The sequence below is a fragment of the Hyperolius riggenbachi genome, chromosome 2 (assembly GCF_040937935.1).
Source record: "Hyperolius riggenbachi isolate aHypRig1 chromosome 2, aHypRig1.pri, whole genome shotgun sequence".
NCBI lineage: Eukaryota > Metazoa > Chordata > Amphibia > Anura > Hyperoliidae > Hyperolius > Hyperolius riggenbachi.
In genome coordinates, this window is record NC_090647.1 from 116,503,275 (window position 1) to 116,530,267 (window position 26,993).

Sequence of the window (26,993 nt, forward strand, 5' to 3'; positions counted from 1 at the left end):
GGAATCTTCCTATTGTTATTGGTCCACCTAGTGGATGAATGTTGAGCCCGAGCGCCAGCTTCAAAGATGTATATTCTGGGAATCTAGGAAAGGCGGAAAAGGAAGCAGCGGTGCCAATCCGTGGGGATGGGGATCCGCAGGCAGTGAGTGACTGGGAGCAACGTGAAGAGTTTTCCCCTCCTAATAAAGTTTAATCTTCTATTAAATTACATTAAATAGGTATAGGGTCAAATTGACAATCTATACCTATTGATCTGGAGGAGGTAGGACATCTGGGATATCCTTATTAAAGGGGGCCTTCAAGGTTCCACATAAGCCTCCCAGGATATATGCACTCCCACCTCCTGGACAAGGGCTCTGTGGGAGAGGAGGGGGGGGGGGGGCCTTTGTTGCTCTTCTATTACAAAGCCCCCCCCCCCCCCATATCATGTACCATATGGGCTGGTATGGCTAGTATGGCAGGGATCCATGCAGGTTGACTCAGCCATCCTGGCTATACCAACCTGCGGGGGTGACAAGGGGTGTATAAAAAATGTTTGCCTGACACACGCTGTACCTTCTTCTGCTAAACTGTTTGTGGGGCCACAGAAACTCCTGCCAGGGCTCTGCATTAGTCTTAAATTTTGACTAATGAGAAGCGGATTTCCCATGAGAAATCTTTACCTTTTCTCAAATAGATCATCAGAGGGCTCTGTATGGCTGATATTGTGGTGAAATCCCTCCCACAGTGTGATGTCAGGACCAGGATTCTGACATCACACTGTGGGAGCCTTGTTGCATTGTGGGAAATAAAGGCTATTTACAGCTCCAAAAATACATCATCTCTTCCACATCACCTAGCAGCAGTAAAAGTGTCACCATCAGAATGTAAATCAGGCAGATGCAAGATTTCACAATGGGCAAACACTGGGTTAATCATTTACACATAATTATTGTAAAAATGAAGCCCTTTTTTTTCATTACGTTATTTTCATTGCAGTTCCCCTTTAAATAAGCGGCTGCAATCAAAAGCTGTGGAAATATACGGAAAGGTATAATTAGGTGTTTAGTCGTCCACACCTGCACATGGAATAGTTTCTCCACCCTAAAGAGATATATAACTGCATGACATCATGTAATAACATAGGATAGGGTATATGGATAGCTAGCACAGCTTAAGGAACAGTATCTTGGTAGGAGTCATGCTGAGATCTCTGTGCTCAGCACCCTTTGCACGGGCAGTATTTGCTGAATTTTTAGGCACGCTTTTATTTGTATTCTTTGGCTTAGGCAGTGCCTTACCATGGCCCTCAGCGCTGCCCAGTGTCCTGCAGATCGCACTGACCTTTGGTCTAGCCATAGCAACTCTTGTGCAAACAATTGGGCACATCAGTGGGGCTCACATCAACCCCGCAGTAACATTAGCCATGCTAGTGGGATCACAAATCTCCGTCCTCAAGTGCTTTTTCTACATCCTAGCTCAGATGCTGGGAGCTGTGGCTGGAGCTGGCTTGCTCCATGAGTTTACCCCATCCCAAGTGCGAGGAAGCTTCGGTGTCAACTCGGTGAGTGCATAGTGAGAGGAGCTTTAAATGTTCAATAATTGTATGGACCTGGCGAGTTAGCCATCTTCCTGCCTACAGCAATATAAATGTGCAGTAAATAGTTTTGAGGAGTGCAGTTGATATTAAAGTAAGTCTACCATTGTTTAAACCTAGCTAAACTAGTGTCATGGGGCTACAATGACAAAGGGATGGTAAACTTTGCATGAGCAAACAGCATACGTTAAAGTGTACCCAAGGCGACATGTGACATGATGAGCTAAACATGTGTTTGTGCAGTGCAAAACATATTCATAACCAAGCTCTTTTATGTGTTTTATTTTGCTGCCTGTAAGAGTTAATTTTTAGGCATGGAAGTGACAGCTTCTGTCTTGTCGGTAGCTTGTCGGGAACATAGTAAGCCCAACTGATACGCAAACTACAGCCATAAAAGTTTTCCTGGCAGAATACAACTTCTGAGAGCAGAAGGAGATAAAATACATGAACTATTGATCTTTGTCTAATTCAGGGACACTTATTACGCTGGCACTAAACAGGCAACAAAACATTCAATCTAGTTTGTAAATGTTTTAATACAAAATAAAACCATGAGATATCTAAAAAAAAAGTCACATTTAGGAGTTGGAGCATAGATACAATTGTTTATCTCATCAGTTTATTTTCACCTCGGGTTCACTTTATGTTTACCAGGATTTATGTCATTGCATAACGTACTCGTATATGAATGCATCACTTGCACAAGCACCGGAAGTGTTGCATATAGAAACTATGTAACCTGCTATGTAAATTGCATAAAACCTTATATACTTTATGTGCACTGACTGCAATCATAGAATGTTTTGGTCTTTTGTGAATAGAGCCCATGGCCTTTTACAGGGGCACTATGATGAAAAACTGTAAGGCACCTTTTTACACTAGCAGGATAAACCTGCGTTGCGTTACCCTATTTTGCCACAAGGGGCCGCAAAAGCAATGAAAGTCTATGGAGACTTTAACACTTATTGCGGTCCCTTGCGTTGTGCAGGAAGTCTCTGAGCTGATACAAGATCAACAGCGCGTTACCGCAAGCACTGCGCTTAACGCACGGTGTTTGGTGTAATGTAAGTCTATGGGCGATGAAAGTAGTGTAAACCAGTGTTCCCCAACCCTGTCCTCAAATACCACCAACAGTGCATGTTTTGTGGTTTCTTGCACTGTTGGTGGGCCTTGAGGACAGGGTTGGGGAGCACTGGTGTAAACGATGGAGGAGGGTGGATTACAGCATACTCCCTGCTGGGCAGGAAGTACTTCCTGGAATCCCAGGAACGTACTTCCTGCCCGGCAGGAAGTATGTCACTGTGCGGGGACCGGCACTATGCATATGACCCTATTGGTGCACTGTGCCGCAGTGTCATATGTTTGTCATTTTTTGCGTTGCAGTAGGATGCGGTAGAAGCATCGCATCCCCACTGCACCATTAAAAATAGGTGTAAAATTTCAGTTTCAACAAACAGAGAAAAATGACCTTTAGAACTTTCCATTTACTATTTTGTTATAGCAAGTATTTGTTCAGTCAGATAGTCTTTTGGCTTTCAATTACCTTTCAGGAGATCCGTGTGGCTATTGGTCTGCAATACAACTTTTCTGCCTGCATAAATAAAGCACTGGTTTATTGAGCCTTGCAGTGAAAAAATAGAAAATTAGAAAGGGAGCACAGACAAGTTCTTAGTGGGAGTAGTATGTACCGGTACTCACGATCTTGTCATGCAACATGTCATTTCAGGTGCTTTTTAAATCCTGTTGGTGTCCCTTGAATACTAATTTTACAACACTCCATAGATGTCAGTACATTTCAGCTTTCAAAAAACTGAAATCTTGTTTTATCTTAACAGAATTTTATTGAGTTTCTGGAAACAGTAATCAAAACCAAATTAACCAATCATCTTTAGCATGAGATAGTGTAATCATTTTATAAGTGCTTTGAGTCTCTTCCTGCAAAGCAACTTCGGGTAAGAACAGCAGGGGTTACTCTAACATCTCATAGCTGTAGCAAAAAAAGAATCAACTTCCAGATATCATGTATATATCATTCTTTAAAACTTGCCACTCTTCCTAATTATCCTGTAAAGTATAAAAGCAACACTTATCCACTGCTGAGGCAGCTCTGCAACAAGCGACATGCTTCATGAGATACAGAAAAAGGACTGTGTGCCTCTTCAGTATTATCATTGCTCTTGCAGCAGAAGAAAAAAGTACAGATTTTTTCGGACTATTAAGACCCACGTTTTCTCCCCCAAAGGTGGAGAAAAAAAGTCACTGGCCCATATGCAATTCACTTTTTCACCTGAGTTTTCTCCTATGTAAAAATTTTAAAATGCCTTTTAGGCCACCAGAAAGCAAGAACATACTGAAAATAATTTTAATAGTACTTTTTACCTACTTTTTGGTACTTTTTAAATTGAAAAGTGCTGGAAAGTTATTTTAAGTCGAAGATGAAAAATGATCTCCTAGGAGAAAAGTCAGGTAAAAAAAGTGAATTGCATATGGCCCAGTGGTTTCTCCAAGGTGGTATTTTCACAACTTCTCATAAAATGCCTTTTAAGCTACCAGCAAGCAAGAAAATACTCAATATGAATTTGATAGTACTATTTCACCAACATTTGGGTACTTTTTCAATTGTAAAATGCTGAAAAGTTAGTTTAAAGAGAAAATGAAAATTATCTCCTAGGAATAAGTGAATTGCATATGGGCCACTGTGTCTTATAGTCCAAATGCAGGGAGTTCCCGACTTGTGACCGCCTGCCGATACCAACCTACAACCCGCCGCAATGTCCCTGTAATGTGCCCATGAAGAGGAGGACACAGGGGGCAAACGGAGAACACGGGGACACAAATGGGCATAGAGGACACAAGGGCACACATAGGGGTACAGAGGAGGACACAAGGACAGAAGCAGACACAAGGGGGACACAGGGAGACACAAGAGGTACAAGGGGGACACAAGGGGTCCAAAGGGGGCATAATCCAGAAGATGCCCCTTCACCATGGATGCACCAGGTTTAGTATATATTTATTTTCCTCTGGTTTTTGTCCTCTAAACCTAGGTGCATCTTATCCACTTAAGCCTAACTGGATGAATATATTTGTCCAGTGTATTTGTGGAGAGCGCACCACCAGTTTGTTATTAAATGATGCATATGTAGTATCATTTTAACCATGAAGAGTTGTAGAATACATTTAAGGCCCCATTCACACTAGAGCGCTTTTCAGTTGATTTCAGCATCGCTGGAAATCACTAGCAATTTGAAAAGCCCTTGGTCAATGTTAAGTATATGTGGCTGTTCTCACTTAAGTGTTTTGTGTTTTTCAGCGATCAGCTGAAACGCAAACTCGTAACCTGCACCATTTCAGAGCGATTTTGAGCAATTAGCGCTTCAATGTTAAAGATAGGGGCGCTTCAAAATCGCCCAAAAGCGCTGGGCTGTTCACAATAATCAGCATTTTTCCATCGCTTTTACTCAGTAAATATAGCAGATTAGCCACAAGACAGAGCAGATTACCCATAAAACACCTCTGTTTCCTGGCTAGTGGCCATTTCCTGGCTAGCAGCCATCTCCTGTAAAACGCTGGAAAACGCTGAAAACAGCTATCCCATATAGTGAAAAAACGCTAAAAATCCTATTGAGAAAAACGTCAGAAAACGCTCAGCGTTTGCTTTTGCGTTTAGCGATTTGTAGTGTGAACAAAGCCTTAGTGTGTCTTAAAGATTGGGTAGGGACAAACTCAAACTCAATCCAACATAAAAAAAAGTAATTTTCAAAAATATGATCAAACTTGGGAAAGTCTTAGAAAAACTACAAGAGACATATGTGGTAACATTTTAACCCTGATAAGTTGTAGAATGGAGTTTAGAGAGTTGTAGGGTTGAGGCCCATGTCTTGTGTATTCTTTTTAGTCACAAACTGAATCAAAAGCAATTACATTTTCGCATAATCTGTTTCAAAATAAAAGACCTATAAAATGAAAAAAAAGTGACAGAATATAAGAGAAAATACATGTATTTTTACCTTAGGAACTTGGCTTTTTAAATATGTATGCCATGAGGGCATATTACTATTATTTTTGCAAATAAGCTCTCATAATCATCGATAGTGTACAATGAGAAAGCAAAAGACACAAAACAGAAAAATGATGCCTTTTTTCCAAATACAATAATGTCACCATACTTTGTGCTAGGGACATAATCTAAATGTTGTAATAACCAGGATGGATGAGCAAATAAAATGTGTGGGTTAAACTTATACTAAGCACTGTTTATTGCAAAGCTATATTGGATGTACATGGAGAAATAGTGTGTTTTTTCTATTTTTTACCTTCATTTCCCTTTAAAATGCACTATCATCGATAGTGTACAATGTGAAAGCGAAAGACACAAAACAGAAAAATGACGCCTTTTTTCCAAATACAATAATGTCACCATACTTTGTGTCAACCTTTTCCTATACTCCTGAAGAGACCTTTAGAATCATGTCACAAGTATCTACTGAAGTGTCATTTCTGACAGTAGCGGATGAGAGGAATATTCGTAAGAACATTATAAAAGTGGCTAAACTATATACTACTTTGGAGTTACACGCTAAAACTCTGGCAGAGTACCATCGTGTGAAGCGCATACCGAGGGGGATGCGATCGAATATAGCACCAATCATGTTTCCATCTGACAAACCGTTCTGTCATAAATGGTCATTAATCTGGAATAAAGCGTCATTTGATGCTATGACGCTGACTATCGAGAAAATCCAAGAGGAACTCCTCAAATTAACATCACAACGCATAGCGCTGAAGGAGAGATTGAAATCTTTAACCTCTGTTGAGGTATATGAACAATTTTCCTCTGAACTGATGACGGTTATAGATGCACATGAAAAACAGATTGAGTCTATCAAACGAGACAAGTTTCTACGCGATGAAAATGATTATAATCTGGGATACGTGTACTCATGGCAGAGACCTTCATACAGACCAAGACCCCCACGGAGACCAAAACAAGGGGGGCCATTGGAAAAAAAGCCACGGGGTGATCGATCGTTAGAGTCTTCGGATGTTTATACAAGCTCATCCCAGGAGGGTTTTTCGGACCCCGGCACAGGTCTGGGAGGACAAGGAGGGGCGGTAGGAAGAGGCGAGGAAGGAGGAGGCATCAGAGATCGATTGAGATCTCGACAGCCGAGACAGTCCAAAAACTGACTGTAATTAATATTTCCTCTGTGGTCCTGACTCCACCTCAACTATCAGCACTTAATTATGGCCTGTCGTTTTCTCCAACCAACTTTCCAGATCCACTTGAATTAGATATTGAATTACAACGTTTTTTTCGTGCAATTAAGTTAAAATATTTTTTTGCAATTCCTCCTCCATCCTCATTTGCACATCCTATGGACTCTGACACGGATATGCTGGCATTGAAAGATACAGGCTTACGTATTAAGAGCAAATTCCAACCGACATCATGTCAGATAATAGATATATTCATTAAAAAAGTCCAAGATGAAATTGATGCACTGATCAGAAAATCTAACCTGACGGGATGGAAAGTTCGATCTAATATAAACAGAGCTGAAAGGGATGCAATTAAGGAACTGTCATCAAATCCAGCTATCACCATAAAACCCGCCGATAAAGGCGGAGCGGTGGTAGTAATGGACACAATTATGTATTGCAATGAAATTCGACGGCAACTGGCGGATAACACAACGTACTTACCAATACCATCTGACCCATTGGTGGACATACAGGCTAAGATCAATCAAGTCATAATACAAGCTAGAACTGAGAATCTCATTGATGAGAAACTTGCTCAATTTTTGGTTTAGTCTCATCCTATGACACCAGTTATCTATGTGTGTCCTAAAATACACAAGGACTTAAATAATCCTCCAGGTCGGCCGATAGTGGCGGGGATAGATTCTGTCCTCGCCCCTATAGCCAAATATCTTGATCAAATCTTGAGACCATACGTAATATCACTTAAATCTTATTTGAAAGATACACAGATGTTTTTGAACATTGTGCATAATATGCCTCGGATCACTGCTGACTGCATTTTGGTCACAATGGACGTTGAAAGTTTGTACACCTCCATCCCGCATGAGGGCGGGATGGAGGCTGTACGGTATATGTTGGAAACTGCTTCAGATATGTCCTTACAGCAGATTGGTTTTATCTGTAGATTGTTAGAGATAGTACTCAAATGCAATTATTTCAGATTTGAGGATCGATACTATATGCAGATTCGGGGCACAGCTATGGGGTCGAATGTGGCCCCTTCCTACGCAAATATTTATATGGGAGTGTACGAGGAGATGTTTATTTATTCTAATTCCACCTTTCAAAGACATGCACTCCAGTGGTTCCGGTATATTGACGATATATTTTGCGTGTGGGAGGGGCCACATTCGACTCTGCTTGAATTTACGGAAGAGGTTATGTCTAGATGTACTGATATTAGGCTGACACTACATACTTCTACGGAGCAAGTTAATTTTTTAGACACCATGGTCAAAAATCAGGATGGTAGGCTGGTAACGGATCTTTATGTTAAGCCCATGGATGTGAACTCCCCATTACATTTTGGGAGTTTCCATCCGTGGGCTACTAGAAGGTCCGTCCCAGTGGGACAATTTCAGAGGGTGCAGAGGATAGTTGAGGATGAGGTAGTCAGGACTCAGAGACTTGATGAAATGCACACTAAATTTATTGATAGGGGTTATCCAGAGGAAATAGTGGAGGTGGCTAGGAATAGAGCACAGAGAGACAATCATGGAGGTAAAACTAGAAGGGATAATAGTCAGAGAATTCCGTTTGTTACTAGGTACAATACACAAAGTGAAAATGTAGCAAAAATATTTAGGAGACATTGGCATCTATTATCGGACAGTTTTCCCAATATTAAGCAATTTAAACAACCACCAATTATAGCATATAAAAGAGCGCCTAACTTGAGAGACCGTTTGGTCCGCGCTGATATGGGAAGTGGCAACCTGAATCGATCAAGGTCCAGTCGCATTGGTACTTTTCCCTGTATGAACTGTGTACATTGCAGTTCAGTTATTAAGGGTGACACTATCACCCACCCACACAGAGGTATTAAATTCAAGTTACAAGGTTGTTTTACATGTGATTCTACATATGTTGTTTATGCGCTTAAATGCCCATGTGGTTTATTATATATTGGTCAAACGACCCAGAAGATCAAAAAAAGATTATCTTAACATAAGCATGCGATTAGGGAATCCTTGGTCGATCAGGCTGTTGCTTTCCATTTTAAAGAAGCTAACCATCAAGTTAGTCAGTTAAGATATATGATAATTGAGCAGGTGGGTGTGCTTAATAGAGGAGGAGATAGAATAAAAAGATTACTCTATAGAGAGGCCTATTGGATCAAAAAATTAGATACAATGGAACCCCGGGGTTTAAACCGGGAGTTAGATCTATTACCATTCATATAAATGTATTTTTGTCCAGTATGCCTCTCTAGTGAGAGAAGATTGTGTGCTTGTAGACTGATTATTATAGTGCTCATTAATGCTTTTCATGTAGTCACTATCCCCTTAAGAGGCTTTAAACCACTGGGCATAAGGTAATTCCCCCGTAAGATCACAACAATTAAACTATCATCTGAGTGATATTTCAGTGATAAATATCTGGCGATATTGTATGATGTATAGCCTTTTCCTAACCTGACTTTCCTCCTAGGTCTTGTGACCAAGTGGTCCATGTATAGATGCATTGTATAGTTACTGTTTACCATTTCTGGGTCTCCCATTGGCCAGGCGGATCATGACGGGTCTGCTGTCATCTGCAGCGCAGAGCGGCGGTGTTCGCCGCATGCGTCTGCTGTTGCCTGGGAAACGTGGGCGGGGACGGCGGCCGCCGCCTCCGCACACGTCACGCGTGCAGGTTCCCCATCAGGTCCGCCGGTTCGGCGGCCTGGTGGGAGTAACAGCAAAGCGTCCCCGGCAACCTGACCTGCCGTTTTCCTTCTGACTGATGGTGAGTGTGGGAGGGAGGTGGGAACATGTTCAAACGGACCTATTGGAGCCGATTAATTTAGTTCCCCATCAGGTCCGCTATGAGGATGGACCACATGATTGGTGTAAACAGTGTTTGAATTTGATTGGCTGATGTATAACATGTTGTGTATATAAGGCGTATCTGTATTGGTAAAATTTGTTCTACTGCAAGACAGCTTAGCTTGATAAAGGGGCGGCTGCCCTGAAACGTCGCTATAATGGCTGTCATTGAATAAAAGAGCAAATACTTACCTGATGGTGCCAGTCCTATCTGTTGGAACTACTACAACGCTGGTTTATGGCGGGCTGGACTGTGGCACATCGCATTGAAATTATAGAGGAGTGCTACACCATAACTACTAACATACTTTGTGCTAGGGACATAATCTAAATGTTGTAATAACCAGGATGGATGAGCAAATAAAATGTATGGGTTTAACTTATACTTAGCACTGTTTATTGCAAAGCTATATTGGATGTACATGGAGAAATAGTGTGATTTTTTCTATTTTTTTACCTTAATTTCCCTTTAAAATGCATAGAAAATAAGGTAATAACTAAACAAAAATATAACTCACTAAAAGCCTAATTTGTCCTGAAAAAAACAATGTGTGATTAGTAGTAATTAAGTTATTGACGAATGAAAGGGAGCAGTGCTGATAAGTGAAAATTGCTCTAGTCCTGAAGTGGTTATGGTCAGGAGCGTCTTACAGTCCCAAAAATACGGTAACCTATAGTATGATTAGTTACTATATGGACAAGTGAAATGGGAATTCTGTATCTTCATCACAGGAAATATTCTCCTGATAGACTTTTGTAAGGTGTATAGTAAAATTGAGAATGCTGTGAAATAATAATAAGGTGCATGTAATGATATCGTTTACGAAGTACGTCCCAGTTGAAAGCACTGTAATTAGGTTAGGTGTGAACACTTGTTATCAAGCAATGTAACCTAATGCTATAGTATTTTAATTAGAGTCAGGATGGTGGCCACACACGTATCCTGTTTTTTCTAATCAGTTCAATCACATTATTTATTATTATAATTTAGTATTTATATAGCGCTGACATCTTCCACAGCGCTGTACACAGTATACCGTCTTGTCACTTAACTGCCCCTCTACCACAGTCACATGTCTATGTATGTATTGTGTAGTGCATGTATCGTAGTCTAGGGACAATTTGGGGGAAGCAGATTATCACATCTGTATGTTTTTGTAATGTGGGAGGAAACCGGAGTGCCCAGAGAAAACTCAAACAGACACGGGGAGAACATACAAACTCTGTGCAGATAGTCCCCTTGCTGGAATACAAAACGGGGACCCAGTGCTGAAAAGCGAGAACAGCAATCTATTGCCCCAATTATGCCTGGCCATTCAACTTTCAATAAAGTTTCAGTAGTTAATCAATTGAAAGGGTGATTGGGCGTGTTGGAAGTCTCCATCAGAGGAGCAGGTTGAGGAGCAGCAGTGGGCTGACCATTACAATGTTCCACTGCATCAAGCTATACAACCCTAGTGGTGTCATTAATTCTCAATTGTGGAAGTGGTAGAATAAACCACTATTGCCAAATCAAATTGAGATTATGAAGTTATTGATTGCTTGTCATATCAGGTCATAAACAACCTGTGTATGTGTCTAGCTTAATAAAGACCAAAAATGACCAGACTAAACCTAACATTGACCTGACACTTAACACCAAGGATCCCTAACTCTGACCATCCTCACTCCCATTACTATGGATACTTAATGGGATGGAGGATCCTGATATTTGGGTATAGCTCTGTCCAGATGAAAGATAAGATACCCATTTACAGTACCATTTTTTTTCATCAGATGCGATCTTTAGACACAATTTTTATGATCGAATCGTACAGAAAATTGTGCAGTGTGTAGCGAAATGTAAAACAATTCTATGGTCGATTGGAACAGAACATTTAGTCGATCCAAATTTTGTATCTTACGATCAAATCAACACGTTTATTGGAACAATCAGTAATTACCTTCCGAATGTAAATATCGCGTCTTAAGATTACATCTGATGAAAAAATTGTATCTTTAACGGGCACCTATAGATAGATAATCATTGATAAATATACACAGGTACTGTATGAATGAAAACAAAAATGCAAATTAAAGACAAAAGCGTTGGTTATTGTTAAAGTAGAATTACAGTCAAGATTTCCCCTTTATAAAAATGGACTAGGTTTACTACAATGATTTCTAAGAAAGGACTCTGTTAAGAAAGAGAAAAACCAGAAAAGGTTAATAGGTTTATTTTTACTATCCCCTGCATCCATATAAGTACATAACATAGCATCCCCCAGGCCCCCAAAGAAAATTGTCAGTTGGCATGGGGTCCAATCATACATACCTCCCCCACCTTCTGCATCCTCCCCCTTCTTTGAGAAGTATACACAGCAAAGCAGTGTAACCCTACCTCCAAACTTTTTGAGATAAGAAAGAGGGACACATACACTTATAGGTGGCCATACACTTATAGATTTGCAGCAGATTCAACCATCAGATAGATTTCTGTCAGATGCCTGTCAAGTTGAATCTGACAGGAATCTATCTGATGTGTGCCACACACTAGGAACAGATTTCCAATAGATTTCAGTTTAGTTACCAAAAGAGGGTCAGTTTGGAGCTATGGTGTAACATTTACAATACCTTTTCCTCTCCCTTCTAGTAATCACTTAAGGTGGCCATACACTGGCCCGATTTGCGGCAGTTTCGACAGCAGATTCGATCACTGGGATCGAATCTGCTGCCAATCGTTCGCGCAACACGCACCCGCCGATCCGATTTCCTCCCGAAATCGGATCGGTCCGTCGATCGCGCCGTGCGGGAAATTACCCTCGATCGCCCGCGGGTAGGGAGCGCGTCGCTAGCGGCGGCCGATCCGATCAGGTATACATTACCTGAGGCTGGCTCCCGGGCATCCCGTCCGTCACTGCTCCCGTCATGGCGCCTCCGGCATCCTCGTATAACTTCCGCTGTCATGCCAGTGACAGCGGAAGTACAACTAGAGGGCGCTCTATTTGAACTTCCGCTGTCACTGGTGTGATAGCTTAAGTTCTATGCGGATGCCGGAGCCGGAGGTGCCACATGACGGGGACATCACGCCCGGGAGCCAGCCTCAGGTAATGTATACCGGCGGGGGGAGCGGCGGCAGCACCACCACAACAGATTGTGATCGGTTTCAGGCTGAAATCGATTCACAATCTGTTTGCAGGAAAGGCAGCCATACGATCCCTCTCTGATCAGATTCGATCAGATAGGGATCTGTCAGCTGGTCGATCTGATGGCACATCGACCAGTGTATGGCTGCCTTTATTCTATGCTACATACTTGTCACGTGACACACATTGGAAGCTGGGCAGTATACATTTTACACTGCCCCACTGCAATTAATCTGCAGGAGGAGGAGGAGTGGGCAACCTGTAGCCCCACAGTTTGATGGTGCTATTATTACACCACTGGTCACTGAGTAGATGGGTAGCTGCAATATTCTGAATGCTCAGCTGCCTGCAGGCTGTTGTTTGATCTATAGGAGGGAGAAAGAATAAGGTTTTTGTCAATTAAACACACTAGCAAGCTTTAGTGTGCAAGCTACACTGATTGTAAGCAGAACAATGATTTCTGACTGTGTATTGCATATGTATGCATGGCTGTTGACATTACTTTGGGATAAAGCCAGGCATAACTATATCATGAATAAGGAGTTGAGAGAAAGTTGTTTAGTCGTGTTAATGCTGTATTTTTCCTATATCCCCAGATCGCTAATGGTACATCTGCTGGCCAGGCTGTTGCAGTGGAACTCTTCCTTACCATGCAGCTTGTCTTGTGTGTTTTTGGGACTACAGACATTAGACGAACAGACAATGTAGGAATCCCAGCGATATCCATCGGTCTTTCAGTTGTTTTGGGACATTTACTTGGGGTATGTAACACAAATCAACACATTTTGAAGACTATGTACCAGAGCAGAAAAATTATTTCCAATATATGTATATATACCGTATATATACTTGCATATAAGCCGACCCGTGTATAAGCCGAGGTACCCTCTTTACACTCAGAAACCTGGAAAAAGTGATTGACTCGCATATAAGCCCCCCCCCCCCCCCCAGTATAGCCTCCTCCACAGTAGCCAGATGTACTTCAATACAAGTCATCCCCTCTCCTCTTAGCCAGATGTGCCCCAAGGATGGTACAGCTGTGTCGCAGGGCTCCACTAGATGGCGTCATAGATATGAGACACAGTGATTGCCACACAGGAAGAATCCCTGATCACTGCACCGTTGACACGTTGCTTGCACGCTCTGCTCCACAAGCCAGGGGACACAGGTAGGGTGCAGTGGGAAGCTGAAAGACAGCTTACCCTGCTGTAGCTATTCTCCTGCTTATGTTAAAAACTATTCCCCTTCTTACTACCTAATATTTATTCTGACTGTGTAATTGCCGGCGGCAGAATTACCCCATTTAATCTGTAAGTTGGGCTGCTGCTCAAATTAGTTAGTGAGCGCTGTGAGGCTTTGTACACATCTAAAATCGCAATCGCTGAGACCAGCGTTTTGCGATTTTGTTAGTGTTTTTTAAGTGCCTACCAACGCTTACCTGCGCGTTGCTATTTTTTTAAACTGCTTTTCTAAGCGCTTTTGCAGAGCAATTTGTTTGTTCACGTCCTGACGCAAGTCAGGAAGTGAACTCTTTGACCCAGAAAAGAATAAATACAATATATTTATTCTTAAAAGCACTGGGGAAATCACTATACCAAGCGCTTTTTTAAGCATTTTGCGATTTTCCTATACCTACCATTATAGGCAAATCGCCCCAAAAATGCTACAGGCAGCGCTTTGTTCAGAAAGCAGACGAAACGCGCTGCTATGAAACCCTCCCATAAAGATTTATTGCACAAGCGCTTTCAAGGTGTGAACAGGCCCTTATAGCCATAATTCTCATTGTAGCTTATGGCAGAGTCCAAATACAGGTCTCAGCACTGTACCGAAATTAGCTGTCTCACTGAGAGCTGATATTCAAATCCTGGACCCAAAATCTATTTCACAGCTTATATCCTCACGTTTGGCTGTCCTCCCCTAAGGGCCTGTTTCCACTGCTGTGAATTCACTGTGTTTTCCCATATGTGAATCGGACAGGAAAACGCAGCCTATTGAAAACAATAGGCTGCTGTACAATTCCCATGCGGGCAAAAACTGGACGGCATGCTGCATTTGTTTGCATTACGCATCCAAATCCTTATAGCTGTGCATGGCATGGCTAGAGGGAATCGGAGGCATCTCGCGTCACAGCTGTGCCGGCACTGTGTCTCGCAAGATGCATGCTGGCACTGTGTGGAAACGGGCCCTGAATCTGCCAATAACTAACCTGTATCCATGACGGTGTCACATCTGTTTCCATGGTCACAGACAGTCAGTTCAACCAAGATAGGATGCCTTGTAGGTGTGAGGTTCACCTTGAGATCCATGGCACAGATGTCTGCCCCTGGGCTGTGCAGGTTATACTGGGCTTTGCTGTCTGCACTTCTGGCTCCCATCTGCTGTCTCTTCATGTTAATCCACTTTATACATCTGTGTTTCAGATGACAGAATACAGCATCATGCACAATACTGGATACTAGCATTAGAAAACTGTCGCTAGGCAGTTGTAACAAAAGCAAAGTATACCATGGAAACTGCTTTCTTGTCACAGTGATTATATTTGTATAATCTCTAAGTGTCAAAGCTCTTGCAGTAATCAACAATATGTTCGGCCTTATGTACGTGCCAGAAGCGCGCCATAGGTGACCTATGACATTGTTTAGAGATCCGACACGCCAGAAGTGACACCGATGAACAAGTGACGTATGAGCACAATGTTCTAGCTCATACCCCACCTGCTGGATGTCGGTCTATTATGCACTTCCTCATTGTCCCTCCGCCCCTCTCCATTTGACCACTACATGCAATAGTTGAGCGACATGTCTATATAGCACTTGTTTCCCACAGTGATGATCAAAACATGATTGTTAAGAGTGATGTGGTTTGGATGAGTGTACCTTACAACTTTCATAGCTAGGCAGTCTTGCGTTTCCTCTCACAGAGACTGTACTCTCTTCTGAAATCCACATGTTAGAAAAGTGCAGTCTCACCCCTCCCACTTTTATGCTGGTCTGATTCTCCTCCATCCCTTGTCGAGTCTAAACATGTGTCTAGGTCAGTCCTACCCACAGATCACTGGATATGTTTGTATTGTCTATGCAAATCTGCATGCAGGAAATGCATGCAGATTCGTTCTAGTGGAAATGGGCCCTAAAAGTTCTGCTGCAAGAAGGGATTGTGTGACCTGTAATTCTAGCCAAAATACCCAGTCATAAGAGAAATCACTTGCAGATGTTAATGGTAAATTCTGGCATAGGTCATTAAGTATAATTGTTAGGCAGCTCTGAATTCAACTTTAAAAATATTAACTGCTGTTCTGTTCTACTGTCCAAACTTTCAGGCTGCCAATGTGTGGGGTAACTTAAAAGTAATATATATATATATATATATAACTTTTTACTGTGTTCAAGTATATGGAGCTGTGTGCCCCCCCCCCCTGTTTTCCCTCCGATATAAAGTAGGTACGTCTATGTTCCTCCGGGGGTTAGGGTCCCGGTCCTGGCCTGCAGACCTTCTTTTTTGACCTACTTACTTCACTCTTCTTCCTTCCTTTCTCTTTTCTTCTACTATCCTTAGGCTGTCCTCCTTTCTGGGGTGAGGTCAGGATTATATCCAAAGACCTCCTTGAATGTAGGTGCTGAGTCTTAAAGAGAATCTGTACTCTAAAATTCTTACGATAAAAAGCATACCATTCTATTCATTATGTTCTCCTGTGCCCCTCTGTGCTGTTTCTGCCCCTCCCTGCTGCAATCCTGGCTTGTAATTGCCAGTTTTAGGCAGTGTTTACAAACAAAAGACATGGCATGTGATAGGCTGAGAGAAGCTTAGTCTGTGACTCACACAGAGCCTGCAGGGGGCGTGGAGAGGGTGTGTATAGCTTCTATCCTATCACAAGCAGACCAGCACATTCCTGCCTGAGTGTCTGAGCCCGACAAAGCTGTCAGAGGAAAGAAGATTAGATTAGATAACAGAGATAATACAGCCACTGTGCAACTAGAAAAGGCTGCAGTAATCCAGACCACATTAGAACAGGTATAGGAACTTATAGGATAGAAGAAATAAGGCTGAAATTGTTGTTACAGAGTCTCTTTAAATTGACACTGAAGCAAATGAATTGTATGTGTAGTACAGATAATTAATAGAGCATTAGTAGCAAAGAAAAGACTATCATATTTTTATTTTCAGTTATATATATGTTTTTTCTATAACATTGCATCATTCTCTAATTTGCAGTTTTCAAACTACACTCTGCATTTTAAAATATGAAACAGAGCAGAGCTAATGACCCTTTAAACCTCCTGGCAAAAAAAACCTTAAAGGGAAGATCCACGGAGATAAAAAAAATAAAAATACTAACCCACTTACCTGGGGCTTCCTCCAGCCCGTGGCAGGCAGGATGTGCCCTCGACGCCGCTCCGGAGGCTCCCGGTCTTCTCCAGTGGCTCACCCGACCTGGCCAGGTCGGCTTCCAGGTCGGGCTCTTGTGCACTCCAACATGCGTCTCACGCGGTCGCTCTAACGTCATCGGACGTCCTACGGACTGTACTGCACAGGCGCGGTAGTTCTGGACGCACGTTGGAGTGCACAAGAGCCCGACCTGGAAGCCGGCCTGACCAGGTCGGGTGAGCCACCGGAGAAGACCGGGAGCCTCCGGAGCGGCGTCGAGGGCACGTCCTGCCTGCCACGGGCTGGAGGAAGCCCCAGGTAAGTGGATTAGTATTTTTATTTTCCGTGAACCCTACCTTTAAATAAACAAAAAACAGTAAGAGACAGGTTGAGATAAGTTTCAGAAAATAGAATTGCTCAGAGAAGCTCTTTTGCATAGATAACAAGTGAAATTTCTTAATTCTTCCTGTACTCGGAACAATATAAGACTCATATCTATGCTACTAATGTTCTATTTCTTAGCTGTACTATACATACAATTCATTGTCTCATAAGTTTATTTTCACTTTACTTTAATAGCACTTGGTTAGGCATGAGGCAAGAGTCTCTGTGCCCCCAGAAAACCAGATCAATCATCCAACCAATTAGAAAACAGAGAATCCAGGCACCATGCAAGCTTCAATAGCATTTCACCACTTTATTTCATGCCAGCATAAACAGACAAACAGCAAGGTGTGGACGGCCTGACAGCCATTTCTCGAGTAACACTTGCTTCTTCAGATGCCACAGACAAAGTCCTCTGAAGAAGCAAGTGTTACCTGCGAAACAGCTGTCAGGCCGTCCACACCTTGCTGTATGTCTTTTTATGCTAGGGATGAAGTAAAGTGGTGAATTGCTAGTAAGCTAACCTGGTGCCCAGATTCTGTGTTTTCTAAATGGTTGGATAGTATAGCCATGATGGAAATTTGTGATCTGTCTTTCAGTCGCCCTTCTAGAAGGGCAATTCCCAGATAGCTAGGGACTGCTTGTTTCCCTTGATAACTATGTTAGAGTTGCCTGGCTACGTAATTTAAGCCTGCAAAATCTGCAACGTTATGTGTAATCGTTTTGTACAAATTTTCATGTTGTTCTTGTTTAAAGAAAAAAAAAAGTTATTGAAACAGAAGAGGTGCCCTTGGAGAGTAGCAAACTTTAGAAATAAATCCAATGCTTAATTTACTGGTTTGTACATGAGAGAAATGTAATGAATCTTATTATGTTCTTCTGTGGTTTCTTTTCAGATTTATTTTACTGGTTGCTCCATGAATCCAGCAAGGTCTTTCGGCCCCGCTATAATTACGGGAAGTTTTGAATCACACTGGGTAAGAATATTTGAAGCCGTTTCAACATTAGGGTTTGAAAAGAACTGTTCTTAAGATTATTTTCTCTGGTAACGCAGCAAAATCATTAGGCAATTTTAGAATAAAAATTGTTTCTTTGGAAAAATACGTATTGTTTAGCTGCCTAGCATTGCATTAAGGACCTATGTGGCCATTTGCCCACTGCGGAATTGCAATAGGCTGCATCTGAATTGCGTGTCACATGCTGCAGTTTTCTGCATGCCCCAACCTTTCTGCCCCAGCCATTTAAAGTGGACCCAAATTAAAAATACAAGATTTCAGAAATAAAATCTATTTTCTAAATTATAATAATAAATAGCAGCCTTTTTTCAGCTGCATGATGACAAATATAAAATATTTTACACTTATTAGAGGAACCCCTCCCTTCCTTTCATATTGCCGGGACAGAATCCGGCAAACTGGTGAAGTAGAAGGTGTCCGGCAAAGGAGGAATTGCTAATGGCTGCCCCCTGTATAACCCTAGTAATGAAAAGAGAAGGGTGAAAAGCAGTCACTGAAATGCTCATAGGCTTGAAGGAGTGTTTATTTATCTTTGTATGTGTCAGAGTGGTGCAAATAAATACTTTGAATTAAGAAAATGTTTGGTTTGGGTCCGCTTTAATATGAAAAGGGAGCATTAACTTGATTAGGTGTGGTTAAAGGTGTGCAGGGATGTAGCGGGTGATGATGTGGTTGGATGTTCTTTTAAAGGGGTAAAGCAGACTTGCAGTCAGATCACTAATGTCCCAGAAGTTGCCGCTGGTCCTGGCCAAGGGTGGAGTTCTGCTGTTTCCATCCCGTTCCCAAGAGTCCAATACTCCTGTATTCACTGTGGACTGATATTGGTGCATTGTATTCACGTATTTCAGCTGTGTTAAAGGTTTTATCTGCTGAATAGTGTGCTTTGTTCCTTTTATGTATTTTATGTCCTTTTTTGAACTATGCTGTGCAATGTATAGTCAAACTCCTTTAAATGAAGGGGAGCAGTAACACGCAAAATGCAAAAGCAGAACTTTCTTTTTAATCATTCCAAACTCTCAGTCACTGTAAAAGCAAAGCACAGTCCAGCAAATATGAGGCTATTCAACTATGCTTTTGAAGTCCATGAACAATCTCATAAGTAAAACTATCAGTGCCGCCAGAAACCATAGGAACGTTTTAACACAAAAAGAGCAAAGAACAGAGGCGTTCCAAAAAATTAATTTAACAAATATAAAAGAGCATTGCTCTTGTGTAGTAAGGAAAAGGGAAAGCATGGCCTGAAAAATGGCAGGACTCATTCCATGCCCACTGGTGATGTGTTCAACCTTGGGGACATGGTGTCTCTAAGTTCAAGCTCATTACCCTTTGATATTATTATTAAATACATTTCAACTAGGTAGTGTTCCTCTGTTGTTGTTTTTTTAATAGAACTTTCTATTGCACTGGTGTAATGCCCTCTAGAGCAGGGCTTCCCAACCCTGCCCACCAACAGAACTTGTTTAGCAGAAAACCACAAACATTCACAAGCAAGATAATCAGTGTCTCAGCAGAGCTGATAATTAACCAGTTGAGCTGCACGGGTGTGATAACTCTCACATGAACCCTCCGCTAACTATGCCTAACCCTAACCACCCTTCAACTACTCCACAATAGTAGAATATTGGTAATTTAACCGATATTCTATCACCCACTGTGCCCTAACTCTCACCTAAACCGTTCACTAACTATGCCTAACCCTAACCACCCATCACCTACTCGTATAACTAGCCAGCCCCTATCTGAACTAAGAGCAAGAAAGCCAGAGGCGCACCTTGAGAATAACAGATTGCTGTGCATCCAGTTTGATATTAAAATGACGTATATGTGACCTCATTTTAATCATAATGAGTTGTAGAATACATTTTGATGCATCTTATAGCTTGGACACCTGTCACATAAAATTTAATTATGGACAAACTCAATCCATTATTTAAAAAAAATAATTTGTCAAAGTAATAAGTGGTATTATTTTATCTGAGATAAGTTGTAGAATAGGTTTTAGGGTGTTTAAGGGTTGAGGCCTATGTCTTGTGAATTCTTTTTTGTGACAAACTGTGACAAACTAAATCAAACTCAATACAATGTTTATCTTCATACAGTATATTCTGTACCAAAATAAAAATCTTGTAAAAAGAAAACAAAGTGACAGTGTAAGTATCCCTCCTGTAGCGTGTTCTGTCCATTGCAGTGGAGCTGCAAACGGACAGTTCTGGCTTATCTGCTTGCATTCGGTTGTTCATTCGAAATAAGTCTCATTGTCATTTGCAATCGCTCTGCAGTTCTGGGCAGCTCAGGATGCTGTCATCATTCCACCAATTGCTTGTTGCAGCTGAGCTGCGGCCAGATAGCCCTGGATTTCCTGCATGCATGTTGTTACATAATACTGCATGTATTTCTTATGGGGGTCCTTTGCATTCACAGCCAGCTAGCAAATGGTAATCAAGCCAGCTCAGGATTGAATGATTACCATTCAGCTGTGTGGTAATTTGCATAACTGCATCCATTGGCTGATGCCAGCATAAAAGTCTGCCTCCCATTTCATACCCCGCCCGACATAGTGTTCAGCTCTCTGAGTTGTCATTGGGTCTATGTTGTGAAAGTTGTTATTGTAAATTTATAATGCCTTGCTCTGTATTGTCATGTCTGCTGGATGTTTGCTGACCTGCGGGGGTCAGTGAAGTCCTTCTAATCCTGATAGTTAGATTCTGCCAGCACCACGTTGGTGACTGGTAGTATTCCTTCTAGCCTTGTTCTTGAGGACGAACTATAGCAGCGGTTGCCATTAGTTCGCTCCTACCTATTAGTCTTGTCTATCTCAGTGTGAATGTTGCCGTCACTGAAACAGCGACTAGATTGGCTGAGCATTCCGTCTGTCTGTCTGTTGTCTGTCTTGTTAACTGTCATTACTTGTGCTTTAGCTAGTGAGTTATTTGAGAGCTACATTTCATATATTGCGCAACAGCACGCTATATATGTACTCTAGTCAGTCAGTATTATATTATTGTAATATTGTATTGTGTACCGACCTTTGCCTGCTTCTCGACTACGAATCTGCCTAATCCTTCCAATATGACTGACATCTGATTTAACAAGTATGACCCAAGCGTGTTACTGACTACATCTGTTGTGTATTGGATCACATAGCATCTAGCCTGATAGGTGGCCCAGAGCTGCAGTTGCTCCCTTGTTTATTACTCCTGTGTCCATCTGTGGAGCCTCTTCCATTATCCAGCTATTTAGCCTTGTTTCGCTGGGTGGTCAGAAAGTATGACCCCCCAGCATTACAGACAGAATTTAAAATAGAATACATAAATTGTTAACTTAGGGACTCAGCTTCTTAAATATATATGCCATGAGGGTATATAAATGTTATTTTTTTGCAAATAATGGCTTGCAATTATTGCTAGGGTACAATGAGAAAACAAAACTCACAATATAGAAAATATACCTTTATTTCCAAATAATATATTATCCCCATACATTGTACTAGGGAGATAATTTAAATGTTGGGATAACCAGGATAAATGGGCAAATATAAGTGTGGGTCTTATCTATGGTAGCATTGTTTATTTTGAAACTGTTGTGGATGGAAAGGGAGAAATAGTGTATTTTTTCTCATTTTCCATTTAAAATGCATAAAGGATAAAATTAATAATAAAAAAAAAAATCAGCAAAACATTACCCAATACTACTGAGGCATGGAGAGTCGATAGGGAGCCCAAAAGTTACCTGCTATTACTAACTGGGGTAAGTGCCCCATCAGAAAAGCTACCTAAAACTACTATATAGGGGAAGTGATGAGGGAACACAAAGGTTGGAGGGATTGATGAGGGGGCACAAAGGCCATCTAATACTACTATTCTGAGAAGGAACCAAAGAGGTGGCTCAAAATGTAATACTACTATCAGGGGGGATAAAGATTACCTAACATCACTATCAGAGGGAAAGGGGGGCAGAAAATGTACCTTATACTACTATGGGGGAGGGGTACCAAGGCAACCAAAATACTGATATTTGGGGGGGGGGGGGGCAACAAAAATTATGCTAAGGGGCCAGTGATTTCTAGCAACCCTTCTGATTAAATATCTGTCAAAACTATTTTGTGAAAGGTGCCAGCTCAGACAGTGGTTTTGGTTGCATACAGAGTCTGTGGGCAAAAAACTGTGTAGTCCAGACAGAGCCCAGATCATCCACAAGACAAACCAGAGCAGTTGCCTAGGGCCCATGCCACATCTTATTAAAAAAGCCAGGTGACCATCAGCAGTGGGTAAAAACAGAAGCAGGAGCCAGCTGGAAATAATGTATCTTCACACAACAAGATAACATTCTATGGTGTCTCCCAGTAGCCACTGTGTGTAAACAGTGCTCTTCTGCAGTCTGGTGACATCTCTTCCCCACTCCATCATTAATAATGCTTACATTTCTATTATTGATCAAGGAGCATGTTATGGCATTTTAAGCCCTATCCACCTATAAGAATTTTAATGCTTCAAAGACATCATATGCTCATTTTAACTCTTCAATATGGTGCTGTTTGATATTATAGCAAAACAAAAAAACCAGTTATACAGAACTCAGTTAAAGTGGACCTGAACTCTTGCACAGGACACAAGGAAAACATAACAGAAATGCACCCTGTATGTATTTAAGAGTTTAGCCTGTGTAATTCCCCTCAGTTGTGTCTAATCACTAGTTGTAATTTGATCCCTTCCCTGTGTCACATGACTGCCTATGGCAGATAAGCCCATTTGAAAGCACAGGCTGTAAACAATATGTCTGCTTGCATAACTCAGGAAGTTGAAACTGTGCACATTTATTTTAGAATTTGTATCAGCTGTAACAAATACATGTTTTTTTGTATAAAGGGCAAATGAAGTGACAGGTATGGTGGCTGCCATTTTTATTTACATTGTATACAATGAACAGAGGCGCCAAAAGTATAAGATTAGATTAAATGAGCTTAAAAACCAACTTAAATGGCAAAATTGAAGGAGGAAGTGGTGGTCTTACCTCCCTCAAGCAGACACGACAACGACTGCGATTCAGACAGTCAAACACATTTATTAGGAACTCCAAAAAGAAATGCAAAGCGTTTTGCAGGTTCAACCCCGCTTCATCAGGCAATATAGGGAGGAGTATCAAACAATCTGCACAAGGATTCAAATTAAGCGCCTCTGTCGATAAGCGCCTCTGTCTTATTTAGTTTAAGAATTACCAATTGCCTGTCTATCCTGCTGATCCTCTGCCTCTATTACTTTTAGCCATAGACCCCGAACAGGCATGCAGCAGATCACGTGTTTCTGACATTATTGTCTGATCTGACAAGATTAGCTGCATGCTAGTTCCTGGAGTCAGACACTACTACAGCCAAATAGATTAGCAGGGCTGTCAGGCAACTGACATTGTTTAAAAGGAAAACAATATGGTAGCCTCCATATACCTCTCACTTTTGTTGTCCTTTAAAGGTTACTATGCTGTGTATCTTTTAGAACAGAGAGGATTTCTCAGTTCAGGTCCACTTTAACCAGAAGTCTCAGGAAACCAGAAAAAAAATTCCGTCCTTGCAGCATGTAAAAATCTACTTTTACACGTCTTTTATACAGTAATAAACCTCTGTTACATTAAGTTAAAGTGATTCAGAGGTGGGAATTTTACCTAAAACAAAACATGCTACCTGATCCGGGGGAAAGGGGGGGTTGGCTGGATCAGGTTGCCGCAATCCTCTCTGTTCTCATTTCCGTGACCCCTGGGGTCATGAAGCTGGAAGCACCAATCTGTATGTCTCACACAGAGAAGCATGCAGGAGGCGGGGAGCAGCTGGGGTGAGACAGAGCTGCCCAATGACAGCAGGGGATGGTTTTCAGGAATGCCCCCAGTGCAGCGCTGGGGGTTAGAGAGCGGTGCGGGGGAGACACAGAGGCATGTCATGCAGCAGGGAACATACCTCTCTGTCCCTTCCCCCCATCATCGTTTTGGGGTTAACTTTAAGTCTGTCCTTTGTACCGGATTTGTGTTAATTAGTGGCATTTCAACATGAATACAGAGTTTATGGTAAGTATACAATGTGAGGTATTGTACTGTTTTAGCAAGCCTATTTTTAACATTGACTCTCAAGCAACCAGAAACTACACTTGTCCGGCATCAGCCAATTCCCATTGAAGCCGGATAATGGGGGTTTTACTGTATTAATTGAAAAAATTTAGCAAATAGTTAAAAGTGGAATCCTCAAATTTAAACTCAATACAGTAACCTGATGGCATGAAATTCAGTTAACTTTATTTTCCAGATCAAGAGGAAAGAGCTATAAAGCTTAAGTTACGAGAAATTAATTTCTTTTTTTCTGCTTTTCCACAGGTCTTCTGGGTCGGTCCCATGTGCGGAGCAATCTTTAGCGCCTTGATCTATAATTACCTTCTCATGCCACCTGAAAAAAATCTCTTGGACAGACTGTCTATTCTGAATAACAGCTTCGACCCCGAACATGAGCAAGAGAGAGAGGAGCACCGCAAGTACTCAGTGGAACTTAATTCCATTAACAATTTCTCAAATAGTACAGAAAAATCATAACAGCAATGCAGCAAGCATAAACCAATACACTGACAATCTAAATCAACAGAATATGTTACTGTATCAAGGCTGTATTTCCAGGTGTGGCAGCCATATTATGAGTTGAACCTTTTAGGGAATTGCTGTAGGACCTGGACTTGTAAATACATCTTGAACCTTGTTGGGCAGCCCCCAGCCCTCGCTGAGATATTTAGGGGAAAGTATACTTTATATGCCTGTCATCTATGATGCGTACCATCTACCTAGTGATGGTATGGGAGGCTGGGACCAGAATGATAACATCCTGTTAATACAATCTGAGCTTAAAGTGAACCTTAAGTGTAAAAAACAAATTGAGTTTTACTCACCTGGGGCTTACCTCAGCCCCCTGCAGCTGATAGGTGCCCACGACGAGTCGCTCTGATGCTCCGGGTCCCGCCGGCGGCCACTTCCGGTTTCGCCTTCAGGACCCGTCAGACTGGGGAACGCGGCTGATACTACACATTCCCAGCCAAAATAGCACCCCTATGCGGCCATATGGCCATATGGCCACATAGGGGTGCTATTTTGGCTGGGAATGCGTAGTATCAGCCGTGTTCCCCAGCCTGTCGGGTCCTGACGGCGAAACCGGAAGTGGCCGCCAGCGGGACCCGGAGCATCAGAGCGACTCGTCGTGGGCACCTATCAGCTGCAGGGGGCTGAGGTAAGCCCCAGGTGAGTAAAACTCAATTTATTTTTACACTTAAGTGCATCTTTAATGATGTGAAAGTCCACTTCTGGTTTATTAATAGGAAGGCAGCATGCCTATTCACTGGTATACAGCAAGTATAGTTACCAGGACATAAGAATGATTTCAGTAGCAGATAACAGCCTGAAATGAACGCTAACAATTGTTTCAGGCCACAATAATTAAAATAACTGCATTTTAATAATTTAAAGAGACACTGAAGCGGGAAAAAAATGATGATATAATGATTTGTATATGTAGTACAGCTAAGAAATAAAACATTAGGAGCAGAGACATAAGTCTAATATTGTTTCCAGTACAGGAAGAGTTAAAAAACTCCAGTTGTTATCTATGCAAAAGAGCCATTGAGCTCCACGACTTTCAAAGTTGCAGAGAGCTCTATTTTCTGAAGCGTATTATCTCAAGTGTCTGTCACTGTATTTTTTTTTCTGCAGAGGACAGTTCAAAAGTTCACTGGCGGCTCTGTAAAATCATTTAGAATGCCGAGTAGTGTGTAAACTGCAAATATTAAAGAATGATGCAATGTTATAAAAAAGAAAAACAACTATAAAACTGAAAATAAAAATATTTTCTTTGCTACTAATGTTCTAGTATTTATCCATACTACACAACCAATTCATTATATCATATTTTTTTTTTTTGCTTCAGTGTCTCTTTAAAGTCTGTATGTAGCTCTACATATATATGGATGGATGGAGCTGGGTGAAATCTTTAACGCAGCCGAAAATCTCAGTGTGTACAGGGCTTACCATGCCCAGTTTGATTTTCTTTATATCCTTCTTATGTATACTTTTCATCAAATCATTTTTAATCTTAAGTGCCAGTCTGCTGAAAAAATGATATCTCAGTTATTGGTGGAGAGGCCCATTGCGTTCATATATCTATTAAGTATTCCAGCAAAAAGCAAGGTGAACTCCCTCCCATAATATCAGACCATGTTGTCACCCACCTTGAATCCTCACCTCTCATTGGCAAAATGCCTCTGATGAAACCAGGGTGATTCTTGGGAAACGCGTCAGGCCACTGCATGCATTTTATTCTTTTTTTTTCTTTCCAACAAATGTTCGTTACTTGTAATTTGTTTGTTACCAATTAGTGGGAATAGCCTGTAATTTACCAATATCCTGATCCAGCCAAGGGCTTATCTAGAGAGCTTT

At 41.5% G+C, this 26,993-nt stretch overlaps 1 protein-coding gene across 1 annotated transcript; it reads left to right on the forward strand.

Annotated features, from left to right (window-relative positions):
* The first annotated feature begins 1,181 nt into the window (after positions 1 to 1,181).
* On the forward strand, positions 1,182 to 25,109 carry LOC137544039 (aquaporin-2-like). The gene is made up of 4 exons (XM_068265108.1): positions 1,182 to 1,544; positions 13,374 to 13,538; positions 18,423 to 18,503; positions 24,897 to 25,109. Exons 1-4 carry the CDS (start codon positions 1,182 to 1,184, stop codon positions 25,107 to 25,109), a joined length of 822 nt encoding a protein of 273 aa, XP_068121209.1.
* Positions 25,110 to 26,993: the final 1,884 nt, after the last annotated feature.